At 48.5% G+C, this 19,642-nt stretch overlaps 1 protein-coding gene across 1 annotated transcript in view; it reads right to left on the reverse strand.

Moving 5' to 3' along the window:
* The window catches only part of RALGAPA2 (Ral GTPase activating protein catalytic subunit alpha 2), a 225,136-nt gene that overhangs the window by 10,817 nt on the left and 194,677 nt on the right, over positions 1-19,642 (reverse strand). The window contains exon 38 of the mRNA XM_087818894.1: positions 9,997-10,118. Within this exon, the coding sequence (XP_087675020.1) occupies positions 9,997-10,118 (122 nt within the window). The remainder of the gene's footprint in view (positions 1-9,996; positions 10,119-19,642) is intronic.

Here is a 19,642-nt window from a genome sequence, read left to right on the forward strand (position 1 = left end):
AACACGCCGAGTGAAAGGAGCCAGTGACCAAAGACATGTGAAGTGTCTGGAACAGGCAGGGCCAGGGAGCAAATAGACTTAGGTGGCTGAGGGTCGGGGGCGGGGCAGGGAGAATGAGGGGTGACGACTAGTAGGCTTGTTTTTGTTTCTTAGAAGGGACAGAAATGTTCTAAAGTTGGGTTGTGGCAAGGGTTGCACGACCTTGTGAATGTACTAAAAACTGAACTGTACCCTTCAAATGGATGAACTGTGAATTCTCTCTCTCATGCTGTTTTTATAAGGGGGAAATAAAACAGAAGGCAGTCTGGACAGCTACGGCCACTACTTTTCCCAAAGTGACACAACAGAAGTGGCTCCGAGTCCTCGGGGGAAATACCCACAGTCCCCCACGAACACCAGGGAGGAAGGGGGATGGCGCGGCCACGAGGTTTAGCAGCTGCCCCCAGCAGCTCTCCTCCTGCACAAAGCAAAGCAAATGGGGCCAGCCCTCAGGTGACACACTACCTCGACCTTCAAGGTCGTCTCTCAGGTTTACTCTAACTTGACTTCATCTGTCTGTAAAATCCGGGAGGTAGGATTAGTGTGACTTGCCCCAGGACACACTGGGATTCTGTGTGCAGTGCAGGAGTGTACTTCAAACTCCCAATAATCAATAGCTGGAGAAAATGTAGCAGTTGCGTTTGTGGTCACTTGTGGGAGCAGGGTGAGCACGTGTCTGAGGAAACGTTAAAGCTGCGACGGAACTGCTGGACAGTTTCCCCGAAAAAGCTGTCCTGTTGTCCTCTGGCACGCAGGAAGCTATTGTGGTCCACAGTGAAGGTGTTTTCTATGTGTGAATTCTCCCTGTGCTGCTCCATTTGCATTCTCACATAGGAGATACTCTGGTCAACTTCCACTCAAGTTTTTCAGCGATTTATGCCGAAGTGGGTGTGCCTTCGTCACATGTCCTATAAAGTCGTCTTCTCTGCCTTTGGGGAGGAACATTTCGCCTTTGCCACAGAAGAAGAGCTTGCCCACCCCCGTTGGTCATTTCTGTGAGTGTTCCCCACCAGCAGGGTCCTTTCAGAGTGGGGCACAGTGCGTCTTGTTTGGGGGCAGGGCCTTAAGCGCTTGAGCCCTGGCCTTGACACGACCAGCCACTTGGCAATGAGGAAAAACCAACCCTCCTCAGTTCGAAATTGCCCGAGATAAATCTTGCTCTACCGGGGCAGACTGAGGGCACAGGGCAATAAAGTTGAAAATCTCCGTACTGTTCAAATATTGTTCTAGAGACCGTTTTATAACAGTGAAACAGTGCCCAGGAACCTCACTCTCCTAGCCTCGCTCTTCTGGATAACTGTGAGCCACTTAAGCCTCTTCAAACAATGCTCTGTCCCAGAGATACTCCTCTACCACGATTCTTCATGCCAGCTCACGGGCTCAAGACCACCAAGTGCTGGCATGAGTCCGGAGGGGCTTCAGGGGGTGGGGGTATGTGTCTGCCTTCTCCTTCTCACCTTCTCCCTCCCGTCACGCAATTCTCCCCCACAAAGAGCTGGTGTCACTGTGCTCCCTTTACCGTGAGTCCAGGTCAGGGCTGCCTCCTGTGGCGCTGGGCTACGGGGGCATCGCCAGACCTCTCCAGTGGCCCCACAGAATGCTCAGGGAAAACATCTGTGGGATGGCCACACATTCACTCATTAGTCAAAGGTGCCAGCTGAGTGCCGGGGGATCGGAACACAAGGACTGCAGCATTGCCTAACTAGTCTTCCTCCCACCCCTCCTCTAGTCTAACCTCCCCACAGAAGCCCAGCCAGAGTGATCTTTGAAAACAAGAATTCTTAGGATGTCACTCACTGCCTACCACCCTCCGCAGCTGGCCATCTCACTAGAACAACAGCTTCCCCTTGGCCCACAAGGCGGCTCCGCCTTCCCGGGTCCTCTTCACCCCCTTGCTCTCTCTGTCCTACCCACCCTGGGCTCGAGAGCTCTGCCCCTCGGGGGTTTATGTGGTGATCTGAGGAGTGAAGCTGCGGTTCCCATCTACTTAAGCTGCAGCAAAGGTGCATGTGTGTGTCCCAGGAGCCCAGCTGGACCTGAGTTTCAATATCTAAATATGGCTCCTGGCAGTCACCAGCTTTGGGCAACTGGTAAAGAGCAGAGTCAGTCTCATGGCCCAGGGAGTCCCACCTCTAGCTTCTTTTCATCTCTGTGTTGATCCCTTCCCTCTGGGACTCTTGCCTCTGATGATCTTGGGTCAGCTAACACCTCCTAGTAAGGAGCCTGGCTGCAGAGGGCACACCCCGAGATGTCAGGGAGGGCTCTGGCGTTAACTGGAGTCGGGCTGTTTCTCTGGCTACTTCTCTGAGCCCTAGGGATGCAGCCAGGGAGCAGGGTTTCCCTAACTACCACGCACGGGCCCACGCCGCCCACGCAGTCTCCCAAACATACTTCAGCAGCGAGGGCAGGGCAGCCCGCACGTCCTGGCTCTGCGCGGTTAGGGCTGGGGGAGCAGAGCCTCGCAGTGAGTCCTGGAAGACCGCAGAGGCTTCCCTGCGTGAGGCAACCTCTCGAGCGTCAGGCAACCTCTCGAGCGTCAGGCAACCTCTCCAGCATCAGGCAACTTCTCCAGCATCAGGCAACTTCTCCAGCATCAGGCAACCTCTCCAGCGTCAGGCAACCTCTCCAGCGTCAGGCAACCTCTCCAGCGTCAGGCAACCTCTCCAGCGTCAGGCAACCTCTCCAGCTCTCCAGCGTCAGGCAACCTCTCCAGCGTCAGGCAACCTCTCCAGCGTCAGGCAACCTCTCCAGCGTCAGGCAACCTCTCCAGCGTCAGGCAACCTCTCCAGCGTCAGGCAACCTCTCCAGCGTCAGGCAACCTCTCCAGCGTCAGGCAACCTCTCCAGCGTCAGGCAACCTTGCAGATCAGACGGGCCGGCTCGCGGGCAGAGGGGTGCTGGGTGACGGTATCGACCCCGGGTCCCGGGGCGGGTAACGGTGAGCGCTGTGGTGCAGGTAGGTGGAACATGTCCTCTGTGTGCCTGGGATTTTATGGTCTGTTCTGGAAGTGGTGGAAAAGCAGGCTTCTGCCTATTTTTCTTGGCATTCTTCACGGTGCCGCTCGTGGGTTCCTCAGGACTGAGAAAGGAACTTTGCCCGTGTCAATGCTGTAAACACTTCAGGTATCTTGTATAACAAAGTTGACTGGCATGTTTCCCATTTTTAAGGGACTTCTTTCAGCCTTCTGAGGACGTTAAAGGCTAATGGGGAAAAAGAACCAGCTTTTCTCTTTATTATGCTGCTTAGAGGTTTAAGTTCCTGGTTATAAAGAATATAAACTAGTCTTTCTTCTTCGGTCAGCTGACCTAACTGCCCCATTTGGCCTCTGCTTTGCTCTGGTTTCTGCTAAACAGAAAATCAAGCGAAGCCATCGAGTCTTCCCGGAACCCGCCGCCGGGCGGCGCGTTCCGCCGACTAGAGCGGGAAGGACGGGCCACAGCACCGGTCCCCGGGAGTGTGGACCTGGGTCAGATGCTCCAGGTTCTTCTGAAACAAATCCTCAAGGTCATTTCAAATAAGCTTTAATTAGGAGTCATTTCCAAAAACTGTCTCGGAGAAAAATTCTTAGTACCTGCCGGCCATCTCTTGGCAACTGCTGAAGTGTCCCCGGAGCCGTAATTAGCAGTGAGGCGCTTAAAACCCTGCAAGGACCGAGGAACCAGAGCGAAACCAACTCAGCGATTCACAGAAAAAGCAGCGTCCTCACTTCTTCCAAAGGAACAGATTAAATGTAATGTCAGCACTTCAGACTGAGTCCTCTCAGGTCCTTTCTGGTTCTGGAAACCTGTGAAGACCCCCGACCTCTGCAAGGCCCTGGGGGAGGTGTGTCCCCCACCGGCTCTGAAAGGAGTCCTTCCTTCCTCCCTTCTCTTCCGACATTCAGGAGCCTTTACACCCTTCTTGTCTGGGGCCTTCCAGGTCTCAGGCGTCTTAATTCGCAGACAATATGAGACAGTTAAAGCCCGATGGGCAGGGTGCGTAGGAGAACATCTATCACACTGAGGCAAGTTCTCATCACCTCCCAGGCTCACAAGGCAGACGGCACGGCCCAACTCAGGGAGATGTCAGCCCAACTGCAAGCCACTGGCTGGCTGTTTTTCCCTTTTGACTCTCTCTTTTTAACATGTGGTTACGGTTTGGAGCTAACTAATCGGGGCTTATTAATCATTAGTCATTTTTGGTGGTTTGCGAGTACCTGCTTTTCCCTAACGAGCCTCGAAGCTCCAGCAGGAAGGAAAGGCAGAGCACAAGGTCTCTGGAGCCCTTAAAAGGCCTGACAGTGCCCTCCTTGGTGGCAGCTGCCAAGGGGAAGGGAGGGGAGGGCCGATTCAGAGACGGTGACATGTGACAGGGAGTGCCAGTTTTCTATCAGATTCAGTGGGACAAATGTCTCATCTCTCTCTTCCCTCTTCCAAAGACGATGCTGAGGAGAGTAAAATAGTTTTAAGAGGAAAAAGGGAAGAGTAAGCACAAGGCAAAATGTGGTGCTAAACAGGGCAACTGAGAATTCTCTTTAAAACCCTCGGTAACATTTACAAAGGCGTCCCGAACCCAGTGCCAGTTACTCAAACGGCATCGCCCAGCCTGCGGCTTAACCAGGCTTTCTCCACGGCAGCTTTGACCACATGGCTTATCACTAGTCCACTTTCACTAGGAGGCCAGGAAGGGACGGGGACAGGTGGGTCACAATTACAGGGGTTTGTTCTGCATCTTGCATCAGGCCCAACACACGTCTGTGGTTTGGAGACACACCTGTATGGCTTAAAGCAACGGCTTGACTGCCTTCTGTCTGCATTTCTATTCCACTCCTTCTGCTTACGTTGTAAGAAAGAAATGATATACATCATTCTCTAAGGGATGTGCAGTCTATTTAGATAGAAGAAACACACTCACGGGACAACGACTTTCACAGGCTAAGAAAAATGAAGATATAAGTAATGACAAGTGAGGATGGCACTAATGTGAGGACCCAAACATAACCGGGAGGCTTTGATTCAGTTCTGCTTGCATATTAAAACGCCCTCAGGAGTTTTTAAAAGAAGGTCCCCAGGGCCAGACCACAGCCCTGACCAGGAAATCTAAATGTCTGGTGTAGAGACGCAGCACCCAGATTCCTACGGCTTCGCAGGTGATCATGCGCTGCTGCAGCCAAGCAATGGGATTGTGGGTGGTTCAAAACGCCTATGGTGCTTCACTGTATTTTCAAGAATGCATTTTAAGTTTTTAAAAAATGTCACATGCAAAGGGGGTCAGGACTGAGCCAGTTATGGGGAAGGAAGATTTGGGCTGGGGCTGGGAGGCCTTACTGGGGTGGGAGGAACATGCATGCAGGGCGGTCCGCTGTTTGCAGGGTGTGTGGCTGTACTTGCTCAGCTGCAGACAACCTGAGGGCGTGGAGGGGGCAGCCTCAGGTCCTGAGCAGACAGTGCCATGAGAGAACTTGCATCGAAAGGTAACTTCTGGATTACCTGAATGAAGTTCTGAGCTTCAGCCCTGGTCTTTGACTGGTATTAATATGCCAGCAGCCGTGGCTCTGACTTATGGGACTGTCCCACGGGGTGGGTATGGGGCCAACATTTTCACGTGTCCTGGCCCTTGCTTGCGCCTCTCCGACTAGGAGACAGGCTGCTAAGAGATAGACCTACTGTCTTCTGATAGTTTCTGTGAACTTAATATAATGATTTTGTTGCAGAAAAAAATTTACAAGACCTCACCTTTTCTGTGAGGTAGGTGAGTATAACAAACCTCTCTAAGAGGGCACCTGTGCAATTTCTGAGCTTGAACAATGGAAATTTGAAGCTTTGTACAATAGAAGCAGAGGAAGCAGAGTCCTAAAACCAACTTAGACTAATCTGCTTTAAGCTCCAAAAATGACCTACATTAAAAGGGGCAGAATCTGATGGTGCCTAGTGAGGAGTTTTCTCCCACTTGTTCCTAGATCCTGGGGCCTCTGCAATCTAGCCTATCATGAAGGAGGAAGTGTTTCTGAGCATGTCTTGGAGAAATCACATGTTGTTTTTATGTAGGGCTAACAAATAAACAAAGATCTGTGCTCCCTCTGCTGGCTCCCTATAGCAAAATTAAAGTAGAAAGGACCACAAACAGTGCTGGCATCTTTAGCAAACACAGTCAGGTCTTGTATTGGGAAGAACCACTCCTTTTTCTCGGCTTTAGACGTTCTTTGAGAAAAATCCATCTTGATCACCTTCTGACCAAAGCACTTGGAAATTCTTAAAGTAAGATGTTAAGTCAGACATACCTATAGTCCTCAATTACCAAATTGTCAGCTGTATCTGTAACAGTAACTTGGGGATCATTTATCAACAGACACAAGTGGATTCCTCTCAGATTTTAAGGCCCAGACATAATCTTTAAAGCAGTTCTAGGAAAAGAAAAAATCTCTTAAGTCCAAGTTAACGTTTAATTTTTCTCATTTCGGTTTAGCTTCCAAAAAGTAAAGCTTTGCACTATTTATATCCTTTCTGATAACGTCAAGCATCAGACTTGATTTTCCAAGTCATTAGCATGCAGAAGAATGACCTCATGGTGAACAGATGCACTTGGCTGTGAGCTGCAGCGATTACCTCAGTCCCTCCCAGCAGCGAGGGGCCCATTCCAGTTAACCCTTTAGAGGCCTCCCTGCTGGCCCCCCTTCCTTGGAAGCGTGCTTGGAAACACAAACTTAGTCTCTCACCCCAATGTGTGTGTGTGCGTGAAATGCACATATATACATGCATCAAACATATACACACACACACGTGGACATATATACACAAACACACACTCATGCGTGTGTGTTAACTGCAACCAATATTTTCACACTGGCTACCACTTACCACTTAGAAATTGCTGGCCAATAAGGAAGGAATCAAAAGGAATGCAAATGACAGGGCTAAGTGAAAAAGCTCAAATCCCAATTATGCTGTGGGCATTGCTAAAACTAGTGGGCGGTGGAATATATATATATATATACACACACACACACATATATACATATATATATATATATATGAGGTGTGTGGCATTTTAAAATAACATTTTTGGACTGGCAAAATAGGTTTTTTTAAAAAACCTCTTTTTAAAAAAAAATGAGCCCCCACCTATGAGCCAAACGACAAAAGGCCCTGCATCCATCGCATCTGCGGTTGACAGTGAATCATGAGCAGAGGCTCGCCCTTGGCCGCCGTGACCGTCTATGCTGCCCTGAGTGACAAGCAAGGGCACTGGGGCAGGGAGAGCGAGGAGCGGGCACGTCCCGACAGAGGCCTCCTGGCACAGGCGCCTCCCCCTTAGCCCACCTCTTACTTACAGCCTGGACTTAAAAGCCGACACCAGGGCCCTTCCCTCTAGACACGGGGCTGCTGGGGCTGCAAAGCCAGTGCGGAATGAGCAGCGTTCGGGTGACTCTCCCTCCGTGCTCACAGCAAAGCCCTGGCGGCAAGGACGCGGAGAGCCCGCGCCCCTCCTCGGGCTGCGCGTGTCCACGTGAGCGGGGCCCGGCCCGGCTGCCCCGAGCTGCAGCCACTCGCTCGCTCGCTCGGGTCAGTTTCTCCAGCCGGCTGGCTGCTCGGAGGCGCAGACATCACACCCCGATTTCTCAGTTTAAGCTGCTCGGCGCATCTGGGTTTGACTGCACTTGTCCCAAGATAATAAAAAGCACCGTGAATAACTGGAAAGTGTTTCCATCTGTAGAAGTGGTAACAGAAGGGGTAGGGATGCCTCAGAAGCAGAGCCGCCCGGCAGAAGGGGGCGTGGCTCGGAACCGCTCCCCCAACTTCAGCTCAGAGCAGGCGGCCTGCATCCCCCTCAATCACCGGTGGGCACCGCACACAGCGCTGGAACGGGGCCTCAGGCCCAGCCTTAAGCCGCACCCATGGCTTGGTGTGAGAGCGATATAAAGATTTTTACCACTTGGCACCAAATACCCTAAACCCCAAACATCATGAAACGTGATACTGATGTAAAGAACTTGAAAAAGAAAGGCCCAGAATTTGACTTGATATCCCGCCTTTGGTTTCAGGTCCCTTTTGTACCAGTCCCAGTGCCCATACTTCTGAGCTGTCAGAACCTTTACCTGCTAAGTGACTTTGACAAACTGGATGTTCTTGGAGAAGCTTGTCAGCAAACTTCTCCAAACTGCAGGTCCTAAAAACCCCGAATTACTCCTAGAGTCTCACTTAAGATGCTACCTACGCGCTAACTTATTTAAATTGGTTTAAGTAAGCATAAACTTTCGGGGGAAAAATCGAATTTATATAGAGGCTAAAATATACTTAGAAAATAAAGTTCATCAATATTGGTTTCAATACTCAAGAGCCTTAAGAAAGTAACAGTTGAATTGGTGAATGTAAACATCTTATTATTTAATTTCTTTAATTTTAAGAAACAAAAGGCTTTCTCAAGAGTTAAAAAAAAAAGCACTGAAGCAGAATGTTATCTTTAAAAAATTAGCTTTGCTATAGATCCTTCATGTGCTTCCACCAAAAATAAGAAACAGTTTTAAACCTCTACCTAGACTGGGTATGAAAGCTTCACTTCCCTTGAAACTGATTGCTGCTGTTGTTTTTTTTTGGTTTTAGATAGAATGTTGGCAGAGTGTATAAAAGAATTCAATTCACAGCTGTTCCACTTTTTTAATGTAGGAAACATGAATCAAAGCTTTAAGTTATAAGCTTTTCTCATGTTGTTTAGTATTCCGGTTCAACAAAGATCAATAGAGGCCATCCCTGTGTTCCTTGACGCCTCACCAGGAAGCGGAGGCGTGATTATGTAAATCGCGCGGCTCCGCCACCTCGGCCAGCCTGCTTATCTCCCAGGCCTTCTGCCTGCTGCTCCTGGCTCCCGAGCGAGCCCAAGCCGCTCCCTCTTATCTCCCAACAAAGCTGGGAGCGGCAAGGACTGAAGCCAGCGATGTTAAACAATGATGCATGGCTGATTTTATTTGTGAGTGATTTATTTCACTGAATTTAATTTTTCTCCACTTTGTGTGTAAGATATTTGTTAACAAGTCAGAACAGGAGAAGTACGACGGTGCTCAGAGGCAACTGACACAGGTTAGAATCTATTAAGCGCTCCAGCAGTTGTGCCCACAGGAGTGGAAGAAGGGAGCCCTTCATTGAGAATTTCAACATGCACTCACTAAACATCCCACTTACTCTCTGAAAGGCAATTAATCTGTAACTGCATGCGGAAATTTATAAGCAATTCTATTCTTTGAAAAAACACACACACCCCCCACAGTAATCATACAATCATTTTAAGTGGCAGTACACATTTCCCCCCAAAATTGTTAATGTAAAAAGAGTAAAGCCTAGAAACAAGAACATTCATGGATACTTTTGAAGTTTTCCATTTGCCTAATGAATGAGAGTGATTGTGAGCCAGTTTCTGAACAGGTTCCACACCAGGTGCTGCTCTGGCCGGCGGCTGGTCCATGTGACACAGGCCACTCCAGAGAGAAAGCTCGCGAGCCGCCCTCCTGTAATGATGGACCCGGGGACGCGGTCCTTCCATCTCTCCCGCATTAATCCCTGACCCGAGTATCTCGAGCATCTCGGCAGCGTAATCCCCATTTAGCATTAGTAGCAACGGCTTCGACTGTGAGGGACTCTCTTTTGATAAGTAGGCACCGACCGGGGCGTCGCTTTTAAACAGCATTATTCCTGGCTCAGCAAGAAACCCACACTCCTGAATGAACCTGCGCACATTACTGAGAAAAGTTCATTAACCTCGCTAGATCTGGGGGTTAACAGGATAGCCGGAGAGAGGGACAGAGGGAACAGCTCGGATACAAAGCAAATTAAAATGAATGTCATCACTCCTTTTGATATTCATTAGCTGATTCAGGGGGAGAAGGCTCTTCTTAAATTTGCAGGCATTTATCTGTGAAAAACAGGTGTACAGCTGCTGCTCGAGTGCGTCTCGAGCACGAGAGGGAAGGATAATGCAGACACTCACCCGCGCCACCGAGGGAGTAGCTGGGAGACGGAGAAAAGACCTGGGCTGCGAAATCCTCGAATGTCATCACTTCGCGGTGGTTCTGAATTATGGCTTCGAGATAGAGAGCTCGCTCTTCGTAGCTGCAGCGGTCGGTTAAGGAAACAAATGCATGTGCAGAACGGGCCCGCATGACAAGGACACAGTTCACTTTGTTTTACAGAATTAGGCAACTTTTATGTTTTGCGGGGGGAAATTACCTTGCAAGTTCATTAACATCTGTCAGAAAATGAAGCGTTAGTCACAATAATAGAATTCTGATTTTGAGACCTAAGTTTCTCTTAGATTTTAACTGCATCCAACACAAGTATCAACAAAAAGTATGTGCACCCACAGTTACAGAATCACATCAAAAGATCCCTGAGATGGAGCCAAACGAACAAAAACAGAGACACTGATGATAGCAGCATCTCTTTCCACTGACCACTGAGGGACAACACTGGATTTTGCCTCCCTAGTTCGCTGATAAAATGTTCTTTTCAGCCCACTGGCAAAATTATTACACAACTAAAGCAAGAGTTAGTGATAAAATGGTGGTGCACACTTCTAAAAAAATAAGCAAACGCGTGGCACTGGAAAGAGGGAAGGCCAGGAGGTGTGCTCTGCCGATCTGAGAGCCAAGGTAGGCTATGAGCATTAGAAAATAAGAACTAATAAGTTGTGCACAAGGCAATAATTAAAAAAACAAAAAAAGACTACTGCCTTTTAATTAAATTGCAGTCTGGAACACACGCATTCAGATGTGTAATCAAAAACCAGTCACCAATAAAACTTACAAGCGTAACACGCTGAAGCAACTTCCCAGCTGTCTTAATAGGACCCCTGCGTGTGGCCGCCTTTCACAGGGCAGAAAGCAAATCTTCCCCTTTTGTGTGTGACTTCTGTTTCCTCGGAAGGTGAATCAGGCGCTTCCAATAACAGGATAACGTCGGAACAATCCGCCTGCGGATGGAGGCGCCGCACATACGACTTTGTGAATTAACACTCGGGGAAGTCGGCATGATGTCTCATTTCCCCTTTCCTCTTCATCAACCCCAGAGTCAAAAGGCGTGTTTCAGTCATTCTGGAAATCATGCTAATTTTCCAGGAACACAGGGAATGCGGATCACCATCAGTTTACTGTGTGTCGCGCCGGAAGAACAAGTGATTCTAGCATTTCCCACTGTACTGCCGAGATGGCCTCTTTAAAAATGTAAGCTGGTGACAGTTATGCCCTTCCGATGAGCTGCTGACGGAGCATGTGTTTTAAAGTGGGAAAATATTTTTCTGCTGCCTTTTGGCAGAGCATGCACAGCGATTTCTCAGTGCAGGCTCTTCCTCCTCTGACTACATTCAGAGGTTTTCACAACACCAGGGACCTGAGGAAGCCCAGGGCTGTGCAGCACAGGACAGCAGCCATGAGTCACACGTGGCTATCTCAGTGTAAGTTAAAATTAAGATAAAGAACAGAAATTCAGTTCCTCTGTCCCACTGGCTGTATTTTAAGCACCCAGGAGCAGACTGTGGCTTGGGTTTCCAACTCGGGGTTACACAGAACATGCCCGTGACCGTGGAGAGCTCTGCTGGGCAGTACTATTCTAGAGTTTCTCTTTAGGCTTTCTCTACACAGCTTTAAAAAGGGAATATGAGATTCAAGATTTCTGATGACTTGTGATCTTTTATACAGATGATCATAACAGTCCCAGGCCTGTAAGCATGAGCCTGGACTGGCTCTTGGATGGCAGGCGGGGCTCCTGGTGACTCACCTTAACTAACGAACAGGCTGCCAAACTTCCTCAGCGACACGCGCCCGCTCAGGCCCAGCTCTGGAGGGACCCGCGGATGCTGTTCATGTCTCATTATGAACACGCTTATTCTGCACAGTGCTTGGCTGTTGCCGTGGCTCGGGCTCCGTGCACGGCCCCAGCAAGCCGCTGGTCTGGGGAACAGCAGGACGTTGGGCCTGAGTGGCCGTCTGGTGAACAGGCTCTCTGACACTAAGCTGGCACGTGCTGGCCCAGCAGGGGCCGAGTGAGGCGTGACAAATTACTCAAAGAGCTAAGCTAAACTTATGGCTGACAACCACCTGAGCCTTCAGACAGCCATGGCCCGCTGTCAACACTCAATTCATGGAGCCTCTTTTCAGCCCCCAGTTTGCTTGTGGGCCTGGGTTAGAGCAGGTGCGTCCCTCTAAAGACCTGTCATGCTCGGCCTGGAATCGTCCTGCTGTTTCCCGCAAGGCCCCACTGTGTCCAACACATCCACATACAGTACCCGGGACAATGGTGAACGAAACAGAAATGCGAATGCATTTGGCTAAATCTGCTCTCTTGGAAGCGTGTCTGCTACGTAAATCGAGCTCACAGTCAAAACTGCAAAAGGATGCTGTGTGCAATCCCATATAAACTGACCCCAGACAGCAGCCCGTCATCCTCACCCTGCACGACACCATCCGACTGTCATGAGTCCTTGTCAAGGCTGAGAGCAAGGCTAGCACTACAGCTCCGGGGGGTAACATCACGTTGTGAGATTCTCTGATTCAAGGAACAGTGACGGTCTGATTCCTAAAGTGAGGCCCCATGGGAGACAGCACTAAAAGGCACTTCCAGAACTGGGAACTAGAGAATCTTTACTTCAGAGAAGGTTCTTGATCTCACCATTTATGCCCCAACTGTCACATGTCGCCCCCCTCACCCCCCAGGCCGGTCCTGGGCTGCTGCAGGAGCCGTAACAGTGCCACAGTGGGTTCTGTCATCTAGACAAACCTCCGTTAGGGGATGGGGTGAGACCAGGTCGTCCAATGCATTTTCACTCGTGGTCCAAGCCAGGTCATGTCAACATCATGACAAAGTGAAAACAAACATCCCTCTGACAACTAGGGCAGCAGTTAGACAGCCAAGGAGCTCGTGGGCGCCAAAAATAATTTCCTTTAGAAGCTTTAAACAACGTAGCTCCGGATTGTAACTGAGTCAGTGGAACTGCTAGCAAGGGCAATTAGGAGCAGGATCACCTGACATTTTCTTACCTAGCACCCTTAGGGCTTCCATGCTGGCTGCTTTCTATCAAAAAAAATAAAAGGCATTTGTAACTCAGATATCAAAAGCTTATAAGGATTTTCTCACGTGTAAGACATGTTAAGATGTGAACTAAATGATGAACTCACGCTGGGCAGTGGACGGCCAGTGACCTCTGACTAAAAGCAGGTGGCTAAAGAGGCTCCTGGTCACAAGTCCAACTCCCGTCTCAACACTAACCAATGCCCTTCTATTCTCTTTAAAAGGCCACTGACATGTGTGCAACTTACATTCTATTCTGAATTATTATCTCACTAAAAACCACACATGGTAAAGTACTTTTTTAAACAGCAATTTTCCCCTTAATTACTCAATTCAGAGAACATTCAACTTACTAACTAGAAACCCATCTTGATTTCTGGTTATTTTTTAGTTTCTTTGGTGACTCATTCTGTCTACATTTTCACATAAGTTTTTTTAAAAATTTATCTTTATTGTTGAAAGAATTACAGATGTCCTCTCCCCCCCCCATTGACCCCTTCTACCCCGTACCCACCCCCCACCCCAGAATTTTTATCAGTTATCGATATTCCTCTTCTTGAATAAAGAGGCCATCTGTCTTCACTGGTTACATTTTATCAAAACGTCCAAGAGAACTTTCTGAGACCTTCAAGACACACTCTGCTGGGTTGCAAGAGCCTGAGAATCCAAATCCAACCCCCCCAACTTTATTCTGATAGCAATTTGTTTTAATCTTTAGAAATGGCAGCAGCAGGTAACAGGAAGGAGCTTGCTTTTTGGAGGAAGATGGGTCTAGGTCTGGATTCCAGCCCCTCCCTCAACAGCTAGGGGACCCGGGGCCAGCTGCTCCAACCCCCCAGCCTCGGTTGTCTTATGTGTAAAGCGGAGACGCTGACATCTGCTCTCGGGGCTGCCGAGAGGATTAGATGCAATCATAGGAAGCATCGACCCAGGTTCCAGCACACAAGAGAAGCACGATGAATGTGCACTGCCTGCTCCTCCCACCCCCTTTCATACGGGCTTACGGGTCTGTCTTCCAGAAAGAATGTGAAGGATAAGCCAAGGGGCATGTCTGTCAGGCTCCACCACTGCAGCTTCATGAGCCGGGGCGAGGCCTGTGGTCTCCAGGTTACAGATCAGGACACGGAAGCTCAGAGTTCAGGTGATTTCCAGGGGTCCCAGTTCCTCAGTGGTGCAACCGGGGCTAGAATCCCAGGGCTTCTGACCTTTACCGCCTGCAGCCAATATCTTGAATTATACATGGAATTAATTTTAAGATTTCATGCAAGGTTTGGGGCTATACTCCAAATGAAGATAAACTGATTGGCTTAAATCTGCATGGGTTTAAAAATCCACCTGCAACTGAATCATGAGTCTGTGGCTTTAAGCTGCATCTATACCCACAGATGGTGCTGACTTTATAAATTCATGAAAATAACAATTAGTTCATTCAATTACTTTTTACTTATTCAGGCTCTGTGTTTGCTGCCTGCCCATTTAGTAGTTTTAAACTTCTATCTCGGAATAACTTCTACCTTGGAATAATTCCAGGTTGGTTTTTTGTTTTTGTTTTTTGGTTGTTTTAATCAAGGGAAAAACAGAACTGCTTGAAAGAGTCTATATTGCAAATTGCTTTTTTTTTTTTTTAACCCCTGAAGCCCCTCTTGCCTGGATCCTTGCTAATCACCTCTGTAGGGTGTTTCAGGAGGTGAAAGGTGACTAGAGCCAAAGGGTGGCAAGAGCGGGCAGGAGGTACAGTTGACAGGAAAAGGGCCATGCTGGCTGATGTGCCGGATGTGGAAGGGAGGGGAGATGGAGCAGAGGCAGGGGAGAAGCAGCCGCCCTTAGGTGAGAAAGAGTGCAGAGCATTATAGACAAGAGAGCGGGAACGTTCCTCAGCCAAGGACAGGTACTGAACTCACAGAAATCTGGTGAGAATGAGATTGTTTAAGGCACCCGAGGATCGAGGAATGCTACCCTGAAGCGAATGTTTAAAATACGTCCGTAGGTACATTTCAAGCCGAGCAAAAGGGTGAGCCAAAAGTGGCACAGATTCTGAGCTCAGAGAAGAAACGGCTAGGAATATTTTATAAAACGAGGAAATTAATGAGCTGGTATCTTCTGTTGGCCCCACTACCAGTAGCTTCGGGACTGGGGAATGCAGTAGATGGTAACAGGTTTTCATTCGGGGGGAATTTTGTGAACAGTGATCAAAGGGTAAAGTTTTAAAATGCCTACTGGTTTTAGATATGACACCGAAAGCCTAAGCAACCAAAGGAAAAAACAGGAAAACTGGACTTCATCACAATGAAATACTTTCGTACTTCAAGGGGCTCTATCAAGAAAGTAAAGAGATGACCCACAGAATGAAGAAGAATATGTATTTGCAAATCTTATGAGACCCCTGATAAGGGTCTCATATACAGAATATGTAATGAACTCATAACTCAGCAATAAAAGCACAACCCAATTAAAAAATGGGCAGAGGATTTGCATAAACGTTTCTCCAAAGAAGATATGCACATGACCGACACATGACAAGATGCTCAATGACATTAGTCAATAGGGAAATGGAATCAAAACCACAATGAGCCTGCCTCGCACCCAGTAGGACGGTTATCATCAAAGGGCAAGGACGAGCAGAGAGGGCTGGCGAGGATGCGGAGAGACTGAAATCCTCGTACCTTGCTGGTGGGAATGTGAAATGGCGTATCAACTGTGCAAGAGAGTTTAGCACGTTCTCAAAAAAGTCAGACATACGACCCAGCAAACCTCCCCCGAGAGAACTGAAAATATATGTTCACACAAAAACTTGTACACGACGCTCACAGCAGCATTATTCACAATAGTCAACAAGTGGAAACCCAACTGTCCACAAACCGATGAACAAACGGATAGAATGTGACATGTGCACAGGACGAAATATAGCGCAGTCACAAAAAGGAATGAAATGCTGAGCACGCTACAACATCCATGAGCCTTAAAAACATATTAAGGGAAAAAAGCCAGTCACAAAAGGCCACATACTGTGTGAATCCATTTATATAAATGTCCAGGATAAAAATACCTCTAAAGGTTTTGTTTTATTTATCCTGACAGAAAAGAAATTCGTGGTTGGCAGGGCTGGGGGCCCAAGGGGAACAAGGAGTGGCTACTAATGGGTGGGAGACTTCCTTCTGGGGTGATGAAATGTTCTGGAATTGGAGAATGATGAAAGTGGAACAATCTGGTGAATATACTAAAAACCACTGTATCGCACACGTGAAGGGTTGAGTTTTATGGCATGTGAATTAGACCTCAATAAAAAGCTGTCTCCCCCAAAGCCTGCTGGTGCGCAGTACACACTATGCATCCTGGGGAAGGTCTTCCAATGAAAAGGTCCGCACTGACCACACTCCCGAACAAACGGGAAGGTGGCCCGGCAGAGGGAAAGCCCTCCAGGTACTGGTGCTGGATCATTTATTCTTGGAAGACACCTGAAGAGGAGCAGACCATGTGCCAGGGACTGTTCCAGGAGCCGGAGGGAGCAACGTGAAAGAGGCAGTGCTGTCCCTCAGGGCATTCACAGACGGTCTGGAAAGACAGACACAAACCCACCACACGCGGGTGGTAGGCAACCCCGAGAGTGATCCAGAGGGTGGTGTGATCCCCGGGGGTGCAGAGTGGTGCAGGCCAGACAGCAAACGGGCCACGGCAGGAGAAGCAACAGGCCTGTAGCACCTGGGAGTCGCTGAGGGTGAGATAATGGGGGGGCTGTGAGAGGGCCTGGAAGGGAGGGAGACGAGAGGAACAGAAGCCAGAAACTAGAGGGAGGCAAGAGAGGAGAGGTGACATGGGCCTCAGGGAAGCAAGCGGAGGGAGGGAAGAGCAGGCGTCAGTGCAGGGTTGCCGGGGGGCAGACCCGGGGGCATGAGGTGCTCACTCTTGGTGAGAGAAGGCAGAGGTGGGACAAAAGTCCAGGGATCAGGGTGCAGGTGACAAGATGAAGGGTGCAGATGCTACCGAAGCGGGACCTGAGGAGAAGGGATGGGTGAGGCGGGGCTGATGGGCTACAGGGACGTCTGTGGACAAGCACTGGGGGGGTGATGATGGTGCCTCAGCAGGGAGGCCTGGGCTGGAGATAAAGAGCCGTGAGTCTGGTTTAAAGATGACCCTGGGGGGGGGGGGGAATACAGTGCTGGGAAGTCCCTCCCGCCCACTTCAGAGGGCGCAGAAGTCAGAGAGCAGGGAGGAAGGTGGAGGGGGTCCGGGTGGGAGCCATGCCGCGGAGCCTGCGGGAGGCACTTCTGGGAGGAGAGGCCTCTGCTTCGATACTCTTCCATCTCCTTAACCTTGTCCCTGGTGTGCCACCCGGCAGACACTCCAGGGGTGGGCTGGGTTGGCATCTAATAATCCTAAATAAATGGATGAAATTCCGTAATAGTCAAGACAGGAACAGATGCCAGTCACAGCCTAAAGCCACATATCACTTTTACAAAGATTCTGTTTGTCTTTCAATATAATGCAAATTTACATTCTAGTACTGTTTAAGACTCCATATAAACGAATCATTCCAAGTAAATGTCACGGCCTGGTAATGGATAGAGAGGGTGATTCTACTGAACAACGTAACCAAAAAAAAATGGGTGTTTGGGAAAAGGGAGTTAAAGACACAGGTATAAGATATTGGATTAGGTTTTAAACCCTAATGAGACTCCTGGAGAGGAAAACAGTCCACTACTGATACTATAGGAGAAAAGACCCAAATAACCAAGCTTAAGAATAATTCTGAGGAAATAAGAGTAAGTGGAAATGGAAAAAAATCGATTTTCTTCAGGCTATTAGGTGACAGACTTTGGAGAAGGCCTGCACTCAGGTCCCCATGCCCGTCTAGCACAGGGCACGGAAGGCGGGTCCCTCTCAGGGTCTGAGCTGCTCCAAGGGTGCGATGGGTTACATCTGTATTTTATCAGAAATGCTCAAACCCGGTCTTCCCAGGGGACTGATTTGTGATGGAGCACACCCTTAATTACAGCATTCTCCATTTCCATCTTCTCCAAGTCTCCTAGTGCATCTCACTCTCTGTAAATCACCAAGTGAGAAAGGGCCCCGTGACACTGTCACTCTACGTCTCACATCAGGAAAAACGTAAGTGACAAGAAAATCAGTCGTTCAGCCTATTTCCATCTAGAAACGCACTGCTGAACGACTGAGCAAAGATTCCGTGGGCTGCTTTGCTGATGAAAATGACCCAAGAAGTGATGAATCGATATGAACAAAATGAGAGCCTAAGAGTCCTGCCTCTCTTACGCCAATACCTTGATTTCTAGGAGGGAGTCAATGTCACCTGAACTGTTTCTTTCACGGATTTTCATTCATCACAAAGACATGGTATGTTAGGAGCTAAAAAATATAGTTACAGAAATGTGGTAGATATTCTGTTTATAGCTTTCTCAAAATAGTCTCAACTGTTGGCCACTGACAACCCTTTGGGCCCAGATGAAGTCAGACCAGGCTCAGGAACGGCAGAATTAAAATTTTGTGGTCCAAAGTATTTGCACCAAGCTCTGTATAGATTTTCTTGAGTTTTAATTTCTAAAAATAATTATGGGGAAATATTCCTCTTTATGACGTTTATAAGATTTGAACTATATTTAAGTTCTCTTTTTATTCCTTACTCAAGGGTATGTTTTTATTGATTTTAGAGAGAGAGGAATGGAAAGGGAGAGAAACATTGATGTGAGAGAGAAACACTGATCAATCGGTTGCCTCCTGTACATGCCTGGACCAGGGATCAAACCCAAAACCTAGGTATGTGCCCTGACCGGTAATCGAACCCGCAACCTTTTGGTGCATGGGACAATGCTCTAACTAACTGAGCCACCTGGCCAGGGCTATATTTAAGTTTTTTCAGTCCATTTAAAAATAATAAATACAGATATATCTAAAAATAGAAAATAATCTTTTTATAAAGGCTTAATAGCATATGAGTTTTCCAGGAAGATGTTCATCTTAATACCAAATTATCAGATGACAAGAAACTCTGAGAAAAGTTAGGGGTTTACCAAATGCAAGCGGCCTAGAAACCAAGGAAAGCAGCTCATGTGAAGGGTGCCAGGTGGCCTCCCCTGGCCTGTTCAGACGCTGGCCTAGCGGGCAAAACAGGGCGTCACAGCACACCTACGTGAAACCATCGCTGCTGACCCACACCTGAAACTCAATACACCCGCAGACTCATCAGTCAGAGCAAAACACTGCTGCACAGTATCGAAACCTCGCTGGAAAGTTGGGGGAATTCTAATAATACAAAGCTTCTCCATGATCAGAGGCAGAAAAACTGTTTGCCATTTAATATTAAAGCAACTGATTTCTGCCAATTAAAACCAGCGTGTGATACAAACGGCTCTCTTGGGCAGAAGCTACACTAAGCGGACACAGGGTTGAGCTGTCACGCTGAGGAGCACAGTGGGGGGACGGCATGGACGCAGCGCTGTGAAGAGCTGCTCGGTCCGTAGGCACGGCCAGGCCTGTCCGCAGACACAGTCCCTGTGTGAACCAGACGGCCAGATGAGCACAGAGAACAGCAGTTTCGTTAATGCTGTGACTGGGAAAGC

The sequence above is a fragment of the Miniopterus natalensis genome, chromosome 7, assembly GCF_054644295.1.
Source record: "Miniopterus natalensis isolate mMinNat1 chromosome 7, mMinNat1.hap1, whole genome shotgun sequence".
Lineage (NCBI taxonomy): Eukaryota > Metazoa > Chordata > Mammalia > Chiroptera > Miniopteridae > Miniopterus > Miniopterus natalensis.